The sequence below is a fragment of the Salvelinus fontinalis genome, chromosome 14 (genome assembly GCF_029448725.1).
Source record: "Salvelinus fontinalis isolate EN_2023a chromosome 14, ASM2944872v1, whole genome shotgun sequence".
Lineage (NCBI taxonomy): Eukaryota > Metazoa > Chordata > Actinopteri > Salmoniformes > Salmonidae > Salvelinus > Salvelinus fontinalis.
Genome location: NC_074678.1, coordinates 29273011 through 29295306, shown reverse-complemented (window position 1 = coordinate 29295306; position 22296 = coordinate 29273011). Strand labels below are relative to the sequence as shown.

General features: G+C 46.3%; 1 protein-coding gene across 1 annotated transcript in view; it reads right to left on the bottom strand.

The window, feature by feature from the left end:
- The window catches only part of LOC129810577 (cytosolic carboxypeptidase 6-like), a 434529-nt gene that overhangs the window by 31737 nt on the left and 380496 nt on the right, over positions 1-22296 (bottom strand). The window contains exons 7-9 of the mRNA XM_055861239.1: positions 11682-11771; positions 9917-10031; positions 7042-7153 (exon numbers count right to left, since the gene is read on the bottom strand). Coding sequence (XP_055717214.1) covers positions 7042-7153; positions 9917-10031; positions 11682-11771 — 317 coding nt within the window. The remainder of the gene's footprint in view (positions 1-7041; positions 7154-9916; positions 10032-11681; positions 11772-22296) is intronic.

Sequence of the window (22296 nt, the reverse complement as noted above, 5' to 3'; positions counted from 1 at the left end):
TTTCTTTTTTTGATGAGTTTATAAGGAACTGGAACACAAAAGTTCTCAACACAGTAGGCATAAAAACACAGCAAACAGGGCATACAGTGCATTCGGAAAGTATTCAGATGCCTTGACGTTTTCCACATTTTGTTACATTAACAGCCTCGTTCTAAAATGGATTAAATCATTCCCCCCCCCCCCCCCCTTATCAATCTACAAACAATAGCCCATAATGACAAAGCGAAAACAGGTTTTTAGAAATGTTTGCGAAATTATAAAAAATACAATAACAGAAATACCTTACTTACATAACTATTCAGACCCTACTCAGTACTTTGTTGAAGCACCTTTGGCAACGATTACAGCCTCGATCGAGTCTTCTTGGGTATGACGCTACAAGCAAGTTTCTCCCATTCTTCTCTGCAGATCCTCTCAGCTCTGTCAGGTTGGATGGGGAGCGTCGCTGCACAGCTATTTTCAGATGTCTCCAGAGATGTTCTATCGGGTTCAAGTCTGGGCTGTGTGCTTAGGGTTGTTGTCCTGTTGGAAGGTGAACCTTCACCTCACTCTGAGGTCCTCAGTGCTCTGGAGCAAGCTTTCATCAAGGATCTCTCTGTACTTTGTGCCGTTCATCTTTCCCTCGATCCTGACTAGTCTCCCAGTCCCTGCCGCTGAAAAACATCCCCACAGCATGATGCTGCTGCCCCCACCATGCTTCAACATAGGGATGGTGTCAGGTTTCCTCCAGATGTGACACTTGGCATTCAGGCCAAAGAGTTCAGTCTTGGTTCATCAGACCGAAGAATCTTGTTTCTCATGGTCTGACAGTCCTTTGGGTGCCTTTTGGCAAACTCCAAGTGGGCTGTCATGTGCCTTTTACTGAGGAGTGGCTTCCGTCTGGCCACTCTACCATAACGGCCCGATTGGTGGAGTGCTGCAGAGATGGTTGTCCTTCTGGAAGGTTCTCCCATCTCCATTGAAGAACTCTGGAGCTCTGTCAGAGTGACCATCGGGTTCTTGGTAACTTCTTACATAGACAGGTGTGTGCCTTTCCAAATCATGTCCAATCAATTGAATTTACCACAGGTGGACTCCAATCAAGTTGTAGAAACATCTCAAGGATGATCAATGGAAACAGGATGCACCTGAGCTCAATTTCGAGTCTCATAGCAAAGGGTCTGAACACTTATGTAAATAAGGTATTTCTGTTTTAATCTTTAATATATTTTGCAAACATTTCTAAAAACCTGTTTTTGCTTCGTCATTATGGCGTATTGTGTATTATTAAAGCTGATCTACCCCCTAATAAACATTTTTACAAAAATAACACACTCCCTAAATCATTAATCCAAGCTTTATTTCAAAAGTTTGCCTTTAACAGTGCAATATGGTGATAGACATTCTCTCTAGGGACAGTCTTCTGAAAATCTCTATCAGTTGACAAGGCTGCATAGCAGGGGTGACACAGTGGGGAATAACAGTTCAGTTACATTTTATCCAGTTGAAAATTGTAGAATAGGATTCAAGGCCAATCACATGCTACTGTGGCCAGTGTATAAAGCTCAGGCTTACTCTCGCTCTCTCTCTAGCCCTGGACACAGTGAATCAGGTGTAATGGGCCCTCTCTCACTCTCATTCCCCTTGACCCCTCACTCTCCAGCCCAGCTCAGCACAGCCTCCTTCCCCTCCCTATCTCTCCTTCTACTCTTGTTACACATTCCAGAGCGCACCTCAGTTCCCGGGGGTCGTCAGGCAGTGGGGAGGGATGGAGAAGGAGAGGGAGAAGAGGAGGGTGGAGAGGGCGACGTGATGCTTGAAATTCTGCTCACAGCCAAAGCAATTTCCTGGCAAGCGCGGTGCTGTCAGCTGCTCTGATGGCTAGCTGTGAAATATTGTGGCTGGGAGTGGGCCGGCAGCAGGCTCTGGCAGCCTGATGGATGGAGCCCAAGCGGAAGAAGGGGAAACAACAACAAAAAAATAGAAAAAGAAAGCAAAATGCAGCCGCCATTAAGGCAGCTCCATCACGTAGTTGAAGGAGTTCCCAGGGTCTAATAGAGGCAGAAAGCCCTCTAATCGGCAGCGCTCGCCAAGCTAAACGGGAGGAGGTAGTTGGGAACCACCCCTTGTTAAAGCACAGCTCGAATGATGGGGTACTGTATGTAATGGTGCGATTTGAGCTGGCGCAGAGCTCCTGCAACGATGGAGTTGGATTGGCTCACCCGCTTTTTTTTCTTCTGTTAACAATGTAATTAAGAATCTAAAAGAAATGGTCGCACAGCGTTGGGTCACTTAAATGGCCGTGCTCCAGAAGTTTTCTCTGGAATTATATAAAAGATTAAATGTGTGAATCTCCAACAGAATCTCTCAGTCTCCAAACAAAACGTCACTCTGGTGATTCCCCCTAAAATGTCAAGGACAATGGAAGTACAATGATACAGTGAAGTGCAATCCAGCCCACAATGTCAACTGAGAGCCAGCATAACAGTCTCCTAATGCGCTGTCAATCACAGGCAGACAGGACTGTGAGGCTGAAGCAGTGATTGATTGTTTCATTAACAACCCACCTGGACCTAGAGAATTGTTCATATGAAATTGTAATTAAGCAATTAGAGACAATTAAGAAATGTAGAGAGTGAAAGTCAAAAGACAATCTGAGTGTAGAGGCTTTACAAATTAAACCTCTTAGAGAAAGATGCAGAGAACGGATTGTTCCGGCAGAAGCTCCCTATAACTCAATAGAAGGACTCGGGCTCAACTTCATCTGAACGGGTGTTGCTGCAGTTTAGTTTAAAGCGGAAGGTCATATGAATTTTGTCCGACAAGTACTTATCTGCTGCATATTAATTAGTCTGGGCCTATAAGGGCCATAAACGGTTTGCTTATCTTAACACAGAAAAAATGCTGCTGATTTAAGCAGGATTACAGACTAGCTAAATCTCTCACAAAGCATTTAGCATTTGCTAACTTTTGCTCTCTGTTCACATTATTACCATATAGCCGAACATGCTAAAATGGTACTCCATCATCCAGGGCAAGTAGTGTTTATAAATGCAGAATAATTTACCTACTACTGTACATACCATTTTCCTTCCAAATGATATATTGTCTATACACAGCACTTATTTATATTTTGAATTCTGACACATGCTCACTATAATGTATCTACTCTGGATTGTTAATTGGACTCGGTCTGTCATTTATTGGTTTCTTGTCTTGATCATTTTTTGATGCATTTGTATTGTATTTGTGAGACATACTACTGCACTGTCGGAGCTAGTTACATAAGCATTTCGCTGCACCTGCTATATCACCTGTAAATCTGTGTACGCGACAAATAAACCTTGATTTAATTTGATAAAGTCTATAAGTATGCCTGTATAACTGGAGAGCAGAGAAATCAGTGATACAGTGCGGTGGGTGAGTCCAGGTGTGCTGCAGAGAGAGAACAGACGCGGTAGTGTTCAAGCCTGTAAAGCCCCTCATTCTCTCTCTGCCACAGACTAATTGATGGACATATTTGGCCCTTTTTAACACAGAGGTGACATGTAATCAAGCTAAACGGGCACTCAGACAGCACTCTGTGGCTGTTAGCGCTTCATAAGCAGCTGCATCTGTCTGGAATAGTGCTGAGAGATTAGAGCTTTTTGAGGTTGGTTCGGTTCGAGTATCAATAAATAATCACGGTTTTCGATTTTGGTTTCTATTCTTTTTTTTTTTTATACATGAAATGCATTATGAAATAATGATGTTACAATTATTTTAGAGATTTTTAATTGAAAATATTCCATTGTCTCTGTCAGGTGCACATTGGGTAGACATCAACAGAAACATAGGAAATGAATATGAAATAATCAAATATTTCAGTTGTGTATATATTACTTAGTTTTTATTTCATTACTTTATTATATATCACCTCTGCTCAAGCAGTAGAAGTCAGCCAGCCACGCCATACTTTACTGTCTTTAGTCATCCTATTTAGCTTGCCTGCCTAAGTATGCTGCAGAGCTGTCTGACCAAAAAATATTTTACTCGTTATTCAAAGTAGATAAGGTATAATTTCACAAACTGTCTCTGTCCTTCTCCTAGTTTTGTTGTGTACGTTCCTCTCTCGTGCGGTCTATCCAGTCTGTGTGTATCTAACCTTACGTAAATTGTATCCGTCCAGAGATCTGTATATAATGACAAGATGCTAATGTCTATGCCCTAACAATGGGAGTCGTTGTCTCAAACACTGGAAGGCAAGGCAACAAGGTTAGCTCCAAAATAATCCATAGAAACACATTGTGTTATTTTGGACAGATTTTGGCAAGAGTAAAACATCTCGTTTCGCCTCTTCCTCTCTGATCGTCTCTGAGCTGGAAAAAACAGGCGCAATGGATTATGGTCATTATAGTTAATTACCACTTTCTGCCCTGAACTAGGTTGAAAACTATAACTCCCTTCAGCCCAGCGTCCCACATAATCATTGACTTGATTTCTCCCATTTCTCTCGTGAATGAGATGATTTCTCTCTAGAGAAACAGTGCGTTGGGCTCACACAAAAAACTCACTAAATGGAATTCAAGTAATTGAACCAACGTCAGTCAAAGAGCTGGCCACAGTCACAGTCTGTTATTCCATCTACCAACCTCCCAACATCTCACACACCCTGAGTCTGTTTGGTGGATCTATGCTCCCATTGTGTCACCAAAGCATCTTGAGTACAAACTGCACACACCAGAAAGACACCCCAAATGGGTTCCTCCGCGGTGTCATTTTCTTGTTTTTTGCCTGTGAGAGCCAGACAGTTCTGCCTCAAACAGGAGGAGAAGCAGTTGAGGAATTGAAAAGGGGGAGTAATGATGGAGACAAATTGCCCGTAAATCTCAGAAATGGATAAGAAATGGGCCGATGACACCAGAGGACATCTCAACAGACAGACAGAAAGAGCCGTTTCCCAAATTCCCCTGAATACAGCAGACAATGGCTCCCCACAGAAAGAAAGGAAAAGAGAGAAAGTACAGCCAGGAGGAGGAGGGGGGATTTTCAAAGTGCAATATTCATCTAAACGGCATGACCGCACCTAATACATTTGTTTCAGATAGAAAATGTATTTTCTAATATTAAAAAGGTCAGAAATGAACCATGGCAATACTGGCCCTTTTGTCATCCTTAACAAATTATCCAAAATGGCGCTGTCAGATTGTTGTTCACTATGATGAATGTTCTGAGTAATCAGCCAATCAAAAATAATTCTTATTTTCCTTTGATAAATGGGCTGGAAAAGCATTGCTTTAGGTGGGAGATGAGTTCATTTGTTTCTTCACTCTTCCTTTTTTTAAACAAACACCAAGGAGCTTGGGAACAGATTATTTGTTCCAATGTCCTAAAATTCAGATGGATTCAGCGCTATAATAAGGACATAAGGTGTTAGACTGCTTTGAGGTATTTTAAAAAGCAATTAAAATCTGTAATTAATGAAAATAAATCTTTGTCAATCAGGCTTAGATGGATTTTTAGAGATTATCAAAAAGGAGGGATCTTTCTCGAATGAAAGACAGATTCAATCACAGATTCTCAAAGATAAAAAAAACTAAACGTGTATATTACTAAAAGGGATTAAATAAATGTTGTTCCAGTCTGTCTGTCACTGAGCCCTTTCCTAAAGCTAGAGAAATGGCTTTGGTTTGACATTTTTCAAGAGTCAAATGGCTGTTGACAGCTTGAAATCCTCTGTGTCTGCAACCATCCGCCAGCTAGAGGGAAGCGGACAAATAAAGAGTAACATGTTAGCCCGGCATGATCTCCTCCTGTTGTCCTCAGACCGTGGCCTTGTAACCTCATTAGTGGATGTGCACAGTGTGAGACAGCAGTGGATGGAGGGCCAGGCCCCTGGCCATAGAGCTGGCACTGGGATTGGCATCTGGGAGCCCCAAATCTGAGTGCTGTGTCTGATGTGATTAGCTGGAGAGAGGCGGCCCAGGTCTCTCCTCTGACAGGGCCAGTCGGCCACAGCCAGGCCAGGCGATGGGATGGAGAGAGTGGGGCTGATGAGATGTGGGGACATGGCCCTGCTTGGGATTGCACTGTATGGGTGAATGTAGTGCTGAGGGTGCTGGGGGGTTCAGATACTGTGAGGTGGTGGAGAGGTGGAGAGCTTAACGAGAGTTCTCCTTCCAGCCACTGGATCAGCCAGTGAAATCATAATTACACATGTGGGCAGGCAGACAGAGGTTCTCTCCCTCAGACCTTGGTTCTGCACTGAGCTACATGTGCATGGGATTTCTCTATGGGAGTTGAAGTGCATTAGAGTGAGACTGTGAGGGAAAACAATGTATGTGTGTGAGTATGACAGTGAATGCAAATGTGTGTGTGTGTGTGTGTGTGTGTGTGTGTGAGAGCGAGAGTACCTGTGTGTGTGTTTGGATGTGAGTGTGTAGTCTGCAGAAGTGTGAGGGACATGAGTGGATCACTCTGCCGTGAAGGAGCCCATCGATCAGCATGTCAGCGCTGGGGGAAAAGGTTAAGCTGAGAGCCGTGCCCCTTTGCTCAGCAGAACGCCCTGGTCTTATCAGGATTAGAAAGTGTAAGAAAGGGCAGACGATTCCCAGGACAGACTCTGACCTTCAGTAATCTAACAACCTGCGTTTCCACTTATAATTAACACGAAGGCAAAAAAACACAAGGGCCCGTTCCTCTAACAAAGAAAGTGCAAGCTGAATATAGAGTACACTACAGACACTGGCCCCTCAGTACAATCTAATGTCCCAGAGACCTACACTTTGCAGAGAGCTGCTGAGTATCAATCCTACAGCACACCTTTCTATAGTTCTCAACCACATGAGTGCATAACCTTCTGAACTAAGTCAACTGGAAATAGAGTTTAGATTCAGAACAGTGTTCAAACCTCAACTCAGGTGTTTTATATAGCTAGTATCTGTCGAATTTTAGCATATTCTTGTCTCTGATAATGTGTTGCATGTTGTGTGCTGCAGGGTGAGGAATAGACAGCCCACACAGTAAATACAGTACGAAGTGTGTAATACAGGTGTTGGTCGCGGGTTGGAGATTGGGACTCACTGGGTCTTGACTGAGCTGGACGATGAGCTGCTTGACGGCGTGGAGGGTGGGGTGGGCCCAGGGGGATGGCTCCTGCCAGTGACGGTTGAGGTCAAAGCCCATCAGAGAACACCTGGAAATGAAGACACACACACACGTGAGTTGAACATTTGCAGTTACCTACAATTACTACTGATGCTGTGGATGTATGTGTTTATATCTAATCAATTAAATCAACAATCAAAATTTCCCAAGAAACACAGATCTTTATTTTATACGAACAATCAATTAGCTTTAGCTTCCCTATCTAAGATACAATATATTTCACTAGAAAGTAATTCTACTGTAGTCAAAGAGCAGCTAAAGCCAGGACCTCTAGTCAGAGGTTGCAGGTTACAGATGTTTTATTGAGCCTGTCTTAACATTTAGTGTAGTTGCCTGGTTTGGCTCCCTTACAAGTCAGAATATTCTAGAGAGAGCTCAGTGACTTTCAACGTGGCACCGTTTATAGGATGCCACCTTTCCATCAAGTCAGTTAGTCAAATGTCTGCCCTGCTAGAGCTGCCCCGGTCAACTGTAAGTGCTGTTATTGTGAAGTGGAAGCGTCTAGAAGCAACAATGGCTCAGCTGTGAAGTGGTAGGCCACACAAGCTCACAGAATGGGACCGTCGAGTGCTGAAGTGCGTAGTGCGTAAAAATCGTCTGTCCTCAGTGGCAACACTCACTACTGAGTTCCAAACTGCCTCTAGAAGCAACGTCAGCACAAGAACTGTTTGTCGGGATTTTCATGAAATTGGTTTCCATGGCCGAGCAGCCGCACACAAGCCTAAGATCACCATGCGCAATGCCAAGCGTCGGTTGAAGTGGTGTAAAGCTCGCCAACATTGGACTCTGGAGCAGTGGAAACGCATTCTCTGGGGTGATGAATCACGTTTCACGATCTGGCAGTCCGACGGACGAATCTGGGTTTGGCAGATGCCAGGAGACGTTACCTGTCCCAATGCATAGTTCCAACTGTAAAGTTTGTTGGAGGAGGAATAATGGTCTGGGGCTGTTTTTCATGGTTCGGGCTAGGCCCCTTAGTTCCAGTGAAGGTAAATCTTAACGCTACAGCATACAATGACATTCTAGACGATTCTGTGCTTCCAACTTTGTGGGAACAGCTTGGGGAAGGCCCTTTTCTCCTTCAGCATGACAATGCCCCTGTGCACTAAGCAAGGTCACTACAGAAAAGGTTTGCAGAGATCGGTGTGGAAGAACTTGACTGGCCTGCACAGAGTCCTGACCTCAACCCCATCGAACTCCTTTGGGATGAATTGGAGCAACGACTGCGAGCCATACCTAATCGCCCAACATCAGTGCCGGACCTCACTAATGCTCTTTTGGCTGAATGGAAGCAAGTCCCCGCAGCAATGTTCCAACATCTAGTGGAAAGCCTTCCCATAAGAGTGGAGGCTGTTATGACAGCAAAGGGGGGACTAACGCCATTGCAATGCCCGTGATTTTGGAATGAGATGTTCGATGAGCTGGTGTCTACATACTTTTGGTCATGTCGTGTATATGTTTACTATACATCTTTATCTTATCTGACATGCCACAACTGAAGTTCCTTCTGGAAAAATAAAGTAATTCTCGTCTATTCTAGAGTGGCTGTGGAAGGAAGGACGCTGGGCTATTGAGCTGCTGCTCCTCAGTATCCATGCTTCCCGGGGGCCTGTGTCTGTGTGTCAATGCCAATGTGCAAGCAGGCATGCCTGAAATACTAATCTGTGGTCAGCACTGATTGATTCTGATCCCTGCATGCATCTGTTCGATCGCCCTCCAGATGCAGTGTGCTGCTGAGCCCACAGAAAGGCCAATCAGGCCTCACTGGGAGGGGCAGAGAGAGACACTCTTATTCACTTCATATTAATATGGAGCTTATCACCATTCAGCCAGGCCGACCGCATCATTTTCCAGAGTTGATGAAAACAACCTTTAAGGGTCAACAATCAGCAACAAGATGTTTTAACCCCTGTCATCATCAGAGCAGATGTGATTTACCATTGACAGACTGGGTGCAGCGCAGGGTAGCGACCACTAGATAGCAGCCACAAACACTTTTATTGGCAGCACCAGAGTCTCAGCACATTTGTATTCCTCATGTCCAACCCATTAAGTAAAAGGCAATTATGGAGAGGGAGGAGGAAATGATGCCCATGGAGCCTGTGCCTCAGTGCTAAACAGAGGCTGGAACGTATGGCCTCAGAAACAGCAGCACTACAACTAAACCCTGTGAAAACACATTCAGCAGAGTGTATGAGTCACTGCAGGGCAGGAACAGGCAAGATTTAGACGAGTAAGGGGAGAGTGGATGTGGGTTTATATGTCTGTGACACAAGTACTCTAACACATCCCCCACTGGTAAATGTGTGTGTGTCTGGCTTTACACATACGATTTGATTGACAACAGGCACTGGAGAATAAGAGGGGGAATTGACTGCTGAAGCTATATTACATTGATCTGAACTGTCAACAGAGGAGAAAAGAGATGGCAAAATCGGAAAGCCAGCAGGTCATATTCCAGAGATGGCGCGGTAGCCCATCCAGATATACCCACACATGGCCTTTGGTTTAATTCATATCTGTAATAGCAGCATCTAGTGGGCCATAAATCCTCTGGTAGGAGACCTACACAGTGGGCATTACCAAACACATCATCTCTCCTTAGCTCTAGCAACATGATGCAGCCTAGTCAGATATCTCTATCAGAATCCATCAAATGTACAACTTTTCAGAGGTAGACCTCAAGCAACATGATGGAAATTACTACAGCAGTAAATGTCATAAAACAACTGAACAGCTCTTTTAGTCCACGAAGAAACGGGTGATTTTATATATTGATAGTAGAGCTTACCTGTAGTTGCCTAAGTAGACGCCGTCAGGGTTGAGCATGGGTACAATCTTAAAGATGACATGGTCACGCAAGGTTTGGGCCACGGGGTGCTGGCTGACTAGGAAGTCAATCACTCCTAAACAATAAAACATGGAGATACACAAGAGAGACTGTCAGGGTTATTTCACTCTGACTGGAAAGCAACATGCTCAAAGCTATTCTCTCTCACTCACACCCAGAAGCAAGCATGGACAACCACACACACCCGCACACACTCCCAGTAAAATGCACTTTAAAAGAAAACTCAAGGCCCCAGTTAATTGAGTTTTGAGTAACAAAAAGAAAAGGGCAAAAAGAGGGCATTATATAAATCTGAGGGGAAATCTGAGACATCCGTCCACAATCGATAGAAATGGAATGGAGCTGACAGTGGGATAAAAACAGACAGCGGACCTAATTAGCCCACAGGGCCTCAGCCACTGAGTGAGGGAGATAATGCTATTTGCCACAGATGAGACACAGAGACAGCGAGAGTGAGAGAGTTGGAAAGAGAGAGACAGAGAGAGATAGATACATACTGGCTACTGAAAGCCATCCGCAGCCCTGGACTGAAGCAGGATAATTGACAGGTAAATAAGAAGCAAAGAGGGCCGACAGCCAGCCTGTAGCCCTCCCTCCCCATCCCACTACAGCCGCCCGCCCCACTCTGTCCTGCTCGTTACCATTAATGGAGGCATAACAAGCTCTCTAATTGAGTCAATGTGGCAGGCAGGAGGAGAGATGGAGCGTGGGACACAGGTACAGGCCACAGAATGTGCCATCTAATTACTCGGACTTCCTGAGATTACTTCATGCACATCTGCGTGTCGGAGCTGGGGCTGGTCCTTTGTGGAGCTAAAAGTAACATTGAGCTACATGGGCTGTCTGCTCTCAGGGCTCTGGGGTGACCAAACACTACTCCACAAACTGGGAGCTTTTCAATGGAAAAGTAAAGAAAATCCAAGGACAAGCTTTAGCTTAAACTTAAACTACGATATTAGCTCAAACTGTAAAAACCAGGTAACCCCAGACTTCAACCCTAACCCTGACCCTTGCCCTAATCCTAACCCTTGTCCCCTAGCATAATAGTCTTACATACACTCTTAGAAAAAAAGGGTTCCAAAAGGGTTCTTCAGTTGTTCCCATAGGATAACCCTTTTTGGTTCCAAGTAGAACCACTTTTGGTTCCAGGTAGAACCCTTCAGGGTTCCATGTTTAAAGGGTTCTACATGGAATCCAAAAATGTTCTACCTAGAACCAAAAGGGTTCTACCTGGAGCCAAAAACGGTTCTTCAGAGTTCTCTTATGGGGACAGCCAAAGAACCCTTTTAGGTTCTAGATGGCACCTTTTGTTCTAAGAAGGTAGCCTTGTGTCCATGCTTTATGTAAAACCTCTTCAACCGTCATCTCATTAACTGTAACTCACTCTTTCTTCACAGTTCAGATGTCCTTGATTTTGAGGAGAGAAACTCTCCAGGAGTTCAGTTACTTATCGACAAAACAAGAGGCTCTTCAGGTGAGAGCTAATCTTAATAACAGCCTGTCAAATGCCAGACATGTTAAGAGAGGTATGAGTGGAAACCAAGGCTCTTTTTGAATAATCTGCTCCTTTGCCACTTTTTCCCCCTGTAATTCTATGAGAACTTGATAAACTGCTGGTGAGATGCTCCACCTGGGCTGTGTGTCCGTGTGCGAACATGCGTATTAGGGATGTGTATAGAGCACCAGGTTGGAGACAGAGACCTACCTTGGCAGATGAAGGATGCAGGCGACTCCCCAGGGTGTACACGGGCCGTGAGGACAACTAGCTTCTTCACCTTCTCTGGATTCTGTTGAGCTGGAGATGAAACACACACAGGTTAGATGCATGCATATTCGGACAACAGGGCAGCACGGGGGCGCCCTGCTGTCAGAATGAATTGGTCACTAAACACACTTCACAAGTATGTGCTGTAAATTAGTATTCAGCCAAGGGATAATCACCCAGAAAACAGGATAAAGTGGATAAAACATACAGTGACTACTACACACTGGTGTAATAAGGAAACATACAGTCTATATATTTATCATTGTTAAAAAGGGACATTGTGGCCCATTGGAAATTATGTGACGTGTGTGCTCGTGAGGCTCCTCTAACCCATGTTGTGCAAGGACAGGCTCTTTGTAATTCAGCAAATTCAATTCCATGTGCAGTTTTCCCCACTAAAGATGCTACAATGACCTCCAGATCCATTTGGCGATATTCTGCTGGAGGTATGTTTTCACAATCTACATGATGTCCATGATAGACTGCCCAGCTTAATGCACCATAAATCAAATCTGCCTGCTATTTTCTCTCTGTGAAAGGACCATTAGGAAATTAGGAAGAATTGCATTCAGGCTAATAAAATAGTCTGGATGAATACCGGTGCTGCTGGACAAAAAGCTCTTTTAAAATGCTGATCTGCCTCCACCTGCTGCGAGTCACGCTCATTTCTATTCCTGCCTGCTCTGTTCTGTTCTGTTCTGCGTGGGGGACGGGGAAACAGGGGGCTCTGGCACAGCAGCAGCCTTTGTTCATGTAGCACAATGTTCCCCTCGTTATCAACTACATGATGGGCTGTCCAAACACCAGGCCCTGCCTCTCATTTCCAAAGAGAGCAGGCAAGTTTCATTACCATCAACATGGTTACCTGCTGAATGGAGCGCTGGTATTCACCAGAAACACAGAAAAAGTCCCCCTATAACCCTGGATCTGTTCTGCCTTCACAATGGACCCCTCTACCTCACTACGTAGTTACACACCATACTTTACCACATACAGGTCAAGCCTGTCTTCACTTGCTTTGTCTCTTACTCAATATAGATGATTACATTCCATATAGCAGATTATATTTAACTAGATTATGATAAATGTATATATCCCAGTAGTCACAAAGAGGAATGCATGAGTTTTGAATCTTCAGGGCGTCCATTGGATCAATAAGTGATAGAGAGACGCCAAGCACAATGGAGAAGAGGATGGATTGACACCTTGGCCGGTATGGAGGAGGGGGTATCACTGGTACACAAGTCAACCCACAAAAACGTCCCCCTCACTCTCAGCCCCGCACATGAATCATTAAATAAGTGCATGGATTATTCATCACACTCTTTGAATTATATATACATATATCACGGTCTGTAAAAACAAGCATGACCTAATACATTATAGCTCTTGCTTTGGTCTCCATAGGACAGCCCCAGACCTGGGGAGATTTGAGGGTTCCGGGGGTGATAAGAGGGGACTGTGGCTAATGTTGTGAGGGTTGTGAGATGCTGGAGGGTTGTGAGATGCTGGAGGGCTGTGCAACTTTAGCCTGAGAGCAGGTATCAGAGAGCCACTCAGTGATAACAGACGTTACTCTGCAGCTTGACCACAAATGATCACTATGTTTGGAAAGATGGTCTTAAGAAGTTTATAGCCACTGCTGAGAGGAAACCCGACCTGTTAGCAGAACTCCACATGAGCCTTATTGTGTTGATCGCTACTGTTTGTCAGGGCCAAATACTATTTTGCCCAATAGAAGAAAACTGTACCAATGCACTTCAGTAAAGCTTGAAAACTGGCAAATGATTGTCACAGAACACAGGTCAGGCAGCCATCGGAGGTTGACATTTCTCCACATGTTTAGTGTTGCTAATGGCTGGAAGTAATTGTGTGCCTTATTTCTATGTACACAAACTTAATATCCTATTGATCCCCCTGAGCTTCTCCTGAGCAGAGAAAATTCTAATTGGAAATGGGCTGCACACCTTTTCCTCTCTTTAATTCCAATTACGATTCTAAGGGCTTTGGAAAACATGGGTTGCTGGTGTGAGGGGGTGTGCGTAAACATAAAGTATTATTCTGTTTTTAAAGGAGAAGAAAAAAAGATAGTTCCCTCGCTTTCTCTCTTTGCCCTTCACAGAGACAAATGACTTTGCCATTCAGGAGTCTCGGCAGAGCCGCCGGGGCATTGGTTGTAAATGTGAGTGCTCACCAGGCCCAGCGCTCACTTGGGTGTGAAATTCCATCAGTTATAAACTCCACCTTGGCCTCGACCCGATGCGACATGGCTCCTGATGCACAACAATGGAGCAGTGCCCACATAGTGCCGTGGGCGAGCACAGGGAGCGCTTCATTCAGAGAGGACTTAACGGACTAAACGTAGCATGCACACAAAGCTCCTTCACATTAAAACCAACAACCTTGAAATAACAGCCACCTCACAACAGAAATCTGTGTGGGATTCAAAAATAATGCTCTTGTACATATATGTTTTATGCTAATTTGCCATTGCGCTTCATCAGTGCAATTTCCACCAGGCTTGCAGCTTAGAGAAGATCTACCGTTTATCTTAGTGCAGTGTATAGGGAGTGCCTAGGATCCCTGCTGCCTCCTCAGCCAAAGCACTCCCCTGCCTGCAGCTCTCTGTCTATCTGCCTGCATGCCTCTGCCTCTGCCCAGCCGAGCGTTCAGCCAAACAGCACCACAGGTTCCCAGCCCCCAGAGCACAGCACACAGCTGCAGTGGCACATGCTGGCCAGCAGGTGCCGCTAAAGATCAGCAGGGGGCGCTGTAATCCCCACACATCCGGATACATGGAAACAGAAGGAGGGAGTGAAATACAACCTTTTAAAACAATACAGATATGCTGTAGAGGCAAATTCTCCTGCAGCATCATTGAGTTATTTGCTCACTTTATTTTGGTTAAGCATTGGAAAGACAGTCTGATGCATGTGTGTGTGATGTATGCTATCCAGGCGTATACACTGACATATGATATTGCAACACTCAAGATCCAGGATAAGGAATCAAAATAAAGCAACCACAGATGGCCGAGTCAATGAGTCAAACTACACTTTTCATTGTTAAACACATACACTCAGCGCTGTCAGTTAGCCTTGAAAAACATGAATTTCCATTTCTTGTTTAAGTTGAAAAGCAGATATTTTGTTATGGATATCTAGACTTGACCAATGGATCTGCCCCATCTCCTTAGTGCCGTATAAGCAGAGTGGAGTGGTGATAAAAGGAGAGCTTTGAGAGTTTCTTACTGAGCAGGTCTCCATGTAATGAACCTCTTAACACTACCATCATCACAGACCTCAATGGGCCTGTCACAGCACTGCAGATAAGGAGGGGACTTACATTAGGAAAGTCACAAGAGTCAGGGAGGAAAAAGTATAAGTCAGTGTAAGAGGGAGACTGTGTGTGAGAGAGAGAGAGAGAGAGAGAGAGAGAGAGAACTAAAGGTAGCGAAAGAGAGAGCAAGAGAGAAATAGAGGGAGAAAAATGTCTGCCCACACCTCAGCATAAAACTGCTCCCTCAGCATATTTCTCACCTGAGAAAGTCACATACGCCACATTACCGCTCAGAGCTTGAAAACATTTTAAGATGTCATATTACGATCAGGTCTGATAAATATGTAAATTGCATCAAAGAAGAAAAGTGTCTTTGACAAACAACCTAAATCTAATGAAATTTGAAGGTCACTGATTGTGCAGTTCAGCGTTTTGCCATGACAGTCTCACCACTTCTAATTCAGACAGATAAGACTTGGAAAGGCTTCTGACATAATACAATTAACTGAGGTCGTTGTTTTCTTGAGTTGGATTCATGGGATATCACATTCTGCAGAGTACAGTTTTTTATTGGATACTACTGGCATTATTCAGTATTCATGTATTAATATGTCTGTTACGGCTCCCGAGTGGCGCAGCGGTCTAAGGCACTGCATATCAGTGCTAGATGCGTCACTACAGACACCCTGGTTTGAATCCAGGCTATATCACAACCGGCCATGATTGGGAGTCCCATAGGGTGGCGCCCAGCGTCGTCCGGGTTTGGCCGAGGTAGGCCGTCATTGAAAATAAGAATTTGTTCTTAACTGACTTGCCTAGTTAAATAAAATAAAAAACTGCTTTATCTCATTGAGATGATGCATGTTTCTTACATAGTTGTTTATTAACTCAAGTACTGTAATTTATGGTTTACGTAAAACACACAGACCATTCAAACCAGTGAACAGCCAGATGAGTAGAACAGTTGACTGAGTTGTATGGGACTGTGAGAGGGTGAAATGATGCTACAGTCACACACTGCTCCTCCATTGTCTCTGTGAGGAGAGACCAGTGCTGCCTCCCACTGTCCGAAGACTTCATTAACCCAGCCTCTGGCCCTACCAAGGCCCTACTCCCTATGAATGCACTGGAATAAATGAGCTTCACTTTGCATGGAAGTGGAAGCACGACACGACATATTCGCGATGTACAGTAGCACGGTCAATCCCGGATTAAAGAAGGAAAACCAGCCGCGTCGCGGACACTGACGTATTACTTCTGGACAGGCTGAACACCTTCTTCACTCGCTTTGAAGATAATACAGTGCCACCGACGTGGCCCGCTAAGGACTGTGGGCTCTCCTTCTCCATGGCCGATGTGATAAAGACATTTAAGCGTGTTAACCCTCGCAAGCATGCGCAGACCAGCTGGCTGGTGTGTTTACAGATATATTCCTTCCCTCCCTATACCAGCCAGTTGTCCCTACATGCTTCCAGATGGCCACCATTGTCCCTTTACCTAAGAAAGCAAAGAAAATTGAACTAAATGACTATCCTAACCTCTGTCATCATGAAGTGCTTTGAGAGACTAGCCAAGGATCATATCACCTCCACCATGCCTGTCACCCTAGACCCACTTCAATTTGCTTACCGACCCAATAGATCCACAGACGATGCAATCACCACCACACTGCCCACTGCCCTGACCCATCTGGACGAGAGGCATACCTATGTAAGAATGATGTTCATTGACTACAGCTCAGCATTCAACACCACAGTACCCTCCAGGCTCATCATCAAGCTGGAGACCCTGGGTCTGAACCCCGCCCTGTGCAACTGGGGCCTGGACTTCCTGACAGGTCGCTCCCAGATGGTGAAGGTAGGAAACAACACCTCCTCTTCGCTGATCCTCAACACTGGGGCCCCACAAGGGTGCGTGCTCAGCCCCCTCCTGTACTCCCTGTTCACCCATGACTGTGTGGCCAAGCACACCTCCAACTCGATCATCAAGTTTCCAGACGACACAACAGTAGTAGTCTTGATTACCAACAACGATGAAACAGCCTACAGGGAGGAGGCGAGGGCTCTGGGAGTGTGGTGCCAGGAAAATAACCTCAACAAAACTAATGAGATAATTGTGGACTTAAGGAAACAGCAGAGGGAGCACCCCCCTATCCACATCGATGGGACCACAGTGGAGAAGGTGGAAAGCTTCAAGTTCCTCGGCGTACACATCACTGACAAACTGAAATGGTCCACCCACGCAGACAGTGTGGTGAAGAAGGCGCAACAGCGCTTCTTCAACCTCAGAAGGCAAAAAAAAATGTGGCTTAACACCTAAAGCCCTCAAACTTTTACAGATGCACAATTGAGAGCATCCTGTTAGGCTGTATCACCACCTGGTACGGCAACTGCACCGCCCACAACCGCAAAGCTCTCCAGAGGGTGGTGCGGTTTGCCCAACGCATTACCAGGGGCAAACTTCCCGCACTGCTGGACACCTACAGCACCCGAAGCCATAGGAAGGCCAAAGAGATCATCAAGGACATCAACCACCCGAGCCATTGCCTGTTCACCCCGCTATCATCCAGAAGGCGAGGTCAGTACAAGCGCATCAAAGCTGAAAAACATCTTCTATCTCAAGGCCATCAGACTGTTAAACAGCCATCACTGACACAAAGAGGCTGCTTCCTACATACAGACTCAAAATCATTGGCCACTTTAATAAATGGATCACTAGTCACTTTTATAATGTTTACATATCTTGCATTACTCATCTCATATGTATAAACTGCACTCCACATTATTCTATGGTATCTTAGTCACTTTTAAATTGTGTTTACATATTGCATATACTGTATTGTAATCTATACTACACCACTGACTGTTAAACAGCCATCTCCAGCACATCAGAGGCTGCTGCCTATAGACATAGATTAGGAATCACTGGCCACTTTAAGGAAATGAAACACTAGCCACTAAGAATGTCTCCATATCTTGCATTGCTCATCTCATATGTATAAACTGTGTACAATTCTACGGGTATCTTAGTCACTTTAATTGTGTGTAAATATTGCGTCACCCATCTCATATGTATATACTGTATGCCACTGTATCTTAGTCCAATGCCGCTCTGACATTTATGTATATATATTCTTAATCCATTCCTTACTCAGATTTATGTGTTTTTTGGGTAAATGTTGTGAACATTTTTGATATTACTGTACTGTCGGAGCTAGAAGCACAAGCATTTCGCTACACGCACAATAACATGTGCTAAACATGTGTATGTGACCAATAAAATGTGATTTGAAAAAAATATATATACTGTATAATAATTGTCACTCACGTTAAATGTATACAGGCCCTTGCAAACGCAGATGCAGATGGTTGTTCTGCCCAGTCGTGTCACGCCCTGGCCTTAGTATTCTTTGTTTTCTTTATTATTTTAGTTAGGTCAGGGTGTGACATGGGGAATGTTTTTGTTTTGTTGGTTTTGGGTGTTTTTTATGGTATAGGGGTTGTTGTATAGTATATGGGTTTGTGTGGAGTACAGGTGTCTAGTGTTGTCTATGTATGTTTAGTTGTCTAGGAGAGTCTATGGTTGCCTGAATGAGTTCCCAATTAGAGACAGCTGATTTCGGTTGTCTCTGATTGGGAGCCTTATTTAGGGTAGCCATAGGCTCTCATTGGTTGTGGGTAATTGTCTATTTATACGTTTGTAGCCTGTGTGTGCACGACGTTAGTAGCTTCACGGTCGTTTACTTGTTTTGTATAGTGTGTCAGTGTTTTGTTTCGTTTCTTGCCTTCTTCATAATAAAAGGAAGATGGCTTATTTTCCAACTGCTGCATTTTGGTCCGTTAATCCGCCACACGATCGTGACAGAATTACCCACCATAGGACCAAGCGGCATGGAAAGCGGCAACAGGATCTACCTACACAGGATTCATGGACATGGGAGGAGATACTGGATGGTAAGGGGCCGTGGGCTCAACCGGGAGAATATCGCCTTCCTCGTGAAGAGCTGGAGGCAGCTAAAGCCGAGAGGAGGCGATATGAGGAGGCAGCACGGAGACAAGGCTGGAAGCCCGTGAGTACAACCCAAAGATTTCTTGGGGGGGGCCTTAAAGGGAGTGTGGCGAAGTCAGGTAGGAAACCTGCGCCTACTCCCTGTACTTACCGTGGAGAACGAGAGTACGGGCAGACACCGTGTTACGCAGTAGAGCGCACGGTGTCTCCTGTACGCGTGCATAGCCCGGTTCGGTACATTTCAGCTCCACGTATCGGCCGGGCTAGACTGAGCGTTGAGCCGTATGTCATGAAGCCGGCCCAACGCATCTGGTCACCAGTGCGTCTCCTCGGGCCGGCGTACATGGCACCAGCCTTACGCATGGTGTCCCCGGTTCGCCTACATAGGCCGGTGCGGGTTATTCCACCTCCCCGCACTGGTCAGGCGACGGGGAGCATACAACCAGGTAAGGTTGGGCAGGCTCGGCGTTCAAGGGAGCCAGTACGCCTGCACGGTCCGGTATTTCCGGCGCCACCTCCCCGCCCCAACCCAGTACCACCAGTGCCTCCTCCACGCACTAGCTATATGGTGCGTGTCTCCAGCCCTTTACCACCAGTGTCTAAACCACGCACCAAGCCTCCTGTGTGTCCCCAGAGTCCTGTGCGTCCTGTTGCTGCTCCCCGCACTAGCCCTGAGATGCGTGTCCCCAGCCCGGTGCCACCAGTCCCGGCACCACGCACCAGGCCTACAGTGCGCCTCAGCCGGCAGGAGTCTGCCGTCTGCACAGCAATAACTGAACTGCCCGTCTGCCAAGCGCCATCTGAGCCATCCGTCTCCCCAGCGCCATCTGAGCCATCCGTCTCCCCAGCGCCATCTGAGCCATCCGTCTGCAATGAGCCTGCAAAGCCGCCCGTCTGCCATGAGCCTGCAAAGCCGCCCGTCTGCCATGAGCCCACTGAGCCGTCCGCCAGACAGGAGCCGCTAGAGCCGCCAGCCAGACAGGAGCCGCTAGAGCCGTCCGTCAGACAGGATCTGCCAGAGCCGCCAACCAGACAGGATCTGCCAGAGCCGCCAACCAGACAGGATCTGCCAGAGCCGCCAACCAGACAGGAGCAGCCAGATCAGTCAGCCAGCCATGAGCAGCCAGATCCGTCAGCCAGCCATGAGCAGCCAGATCCGTCAGCTAGCCATGAGCAGCCAGATCCGTCAGCTAGCCATGAGCAGCCAGATCCGTCAGCTAGCCATGAGCAGCCAGATCCGTCAGCTAGCCATGAGCAGCCAGATCCGTCAGCTACCATGAGCAGCCAGATCCGTCAGCTAGCTATGAGCAGCCAGATCCGTCAGCTAGCCATGAGCAGCCAGATCCGTCAGCTAGCCATGAGCAGCCAGATCCGTCAGCTAGCCATGAGCAGCCAGATCCGTCAGCTAGCCATGAGCAGCCAGATCCGTCAGCTAGCCATGAGCAGCCAGATCCGTCAGCTAGCCATGAGCAGCCAGATCCGTCAGCTAGCCATGAGCAGCCAGATCCGTCAGCTAGCCATGAGCAGCCAGATCCGTCAGCTAGCCATGAGCAGCCAGATCCGTCAGCCAGCCATGAGCAGCCAGATCCGTCAGCCAGCCATGAGCAGCCAGATCCGTCAGCCAGCCATGAGCAGCCAGATCAGTTAGCCAGCCATGAGCAGCCAGATCCGTTAGCCAGCCATGAGCAGCCAGATCTGTCAGCCAGCCATGGGCCGTCCCTCAGTCCGGAGCTGCAGTCCCTCAGTCCGGAGCTGCAGTCCCTCAGTCCGGAGCTGCCATTCATCAGTCCGGAGCTGCCCCTTACCCTGGAGCTGCCCCTTACCCTGGTGCTGCCCCTTACCCTGGTGCTGCCCCTTACCCTGGTGCTGCCCCTTACCCTGGTGCTGCCCCTTACCCTGGTACTGCCCCTTACCCTGGTACTGCCCCTGATCCTGGTACTGCCCCTTACCCTGGTACTGGACCTTAGTCCGGAGCTGTCCCTTAGTCCGGAACTGCCCCTTAATACAATGGGGTTAATGTGGAGGGGGGTCGTTTGGAGGAAGCCTAGGAGGTGGTTAGGTACTGTGGTGACGTGGGGACCGCGACCAGAGCCGGAGCCGCCACCGTGGAGGGAAGCCCACCCAGACCCTCCCCTAGACTGTGTATGGTGCGCCCGGAGTTCGCGCCTCAAGGGGGGGGTTATGTCACGCCCTGGCCTTAGTATTCTTTGTTTTCTTTATTATTTTAGTTAGGTCAGGGTGTGACATGGGGAATGTTTTTGTTTTGTTGGTTTTGGGTGTTTTTTATGGTATAGGGGTTGTTGTATAGTATATGGGTTTGTGTGGAGTACAGGTGTCTAGTGTTGTCTATGTATGTTTAGTTGTCTAGGAGAGTCTATGGTTGCCTGAATGAGTTCCCAATTAGAGACAGCTGATTTCGGTTGTCTCTGATTGGGAGCCTTATTTAGGGTAGCCATAGGCTCTCATTGGTTGTGGGTAATTGTCTATTTATACGTTTGTAGCCTGTGTGTGCACGACGTTAGTAGCTTCACGGTCGTTTTCTTGTTTTGTATAGTGTGTCAGTGTTTTGTTTCGTTTCTTGCCTTCTTCATAATAAAAGGAAGATGGCTTATTTTCCAACTGCTGCATTTTGGTCCGTTAATCCGCCACACGATCGTGACAAGTCGATTGAGCCCGAACAACCATAAGAGCTCCCCTCTCTGCCCCCGCTGCCACCCTCTGCTCCTCAAGGACAGGTAGAGAGAGAGAGGAAGAGAGAGGACTTTAAAAGCAATAGAACTTTATGGCACTGTTTTCTTCCTCCTGAATAGGTCTGGTCATGACAGGATATAAGATTGTGGGAACACAAAGCCTCTGGTCTCGCTCAGATTTATTCAGCTCATCTTATTTTGGAGGCATGTTGGTGCCAAGGCCTTCTGAAACACTAATAAACCATCCTCCGTCACTCCCCACTACAGGCCACACACATCCACTCCCGGAGAGAGATACCCTTGGCTCTCACAACATCCCTACTGTCACATACAGACTACAGATCTCACAGTCATACCAAATCTAGATTCCACCAAATGCCAACTCTCTCTGACTCCACAAAATGAAAAAGCAAAGCAGATAGCCACCGCAGACTCATATTTCATGATATTCTAGGACCAGGAAAAGGTAACAGACGACAGTATGATGTGCGATGCTGACGTTGGTCGAAGGTGCGGATTGACCACTGTAAAACACAGCTTCCCTGTCCCAACTGAGCTGATGAGAGGACAGCTGAAGT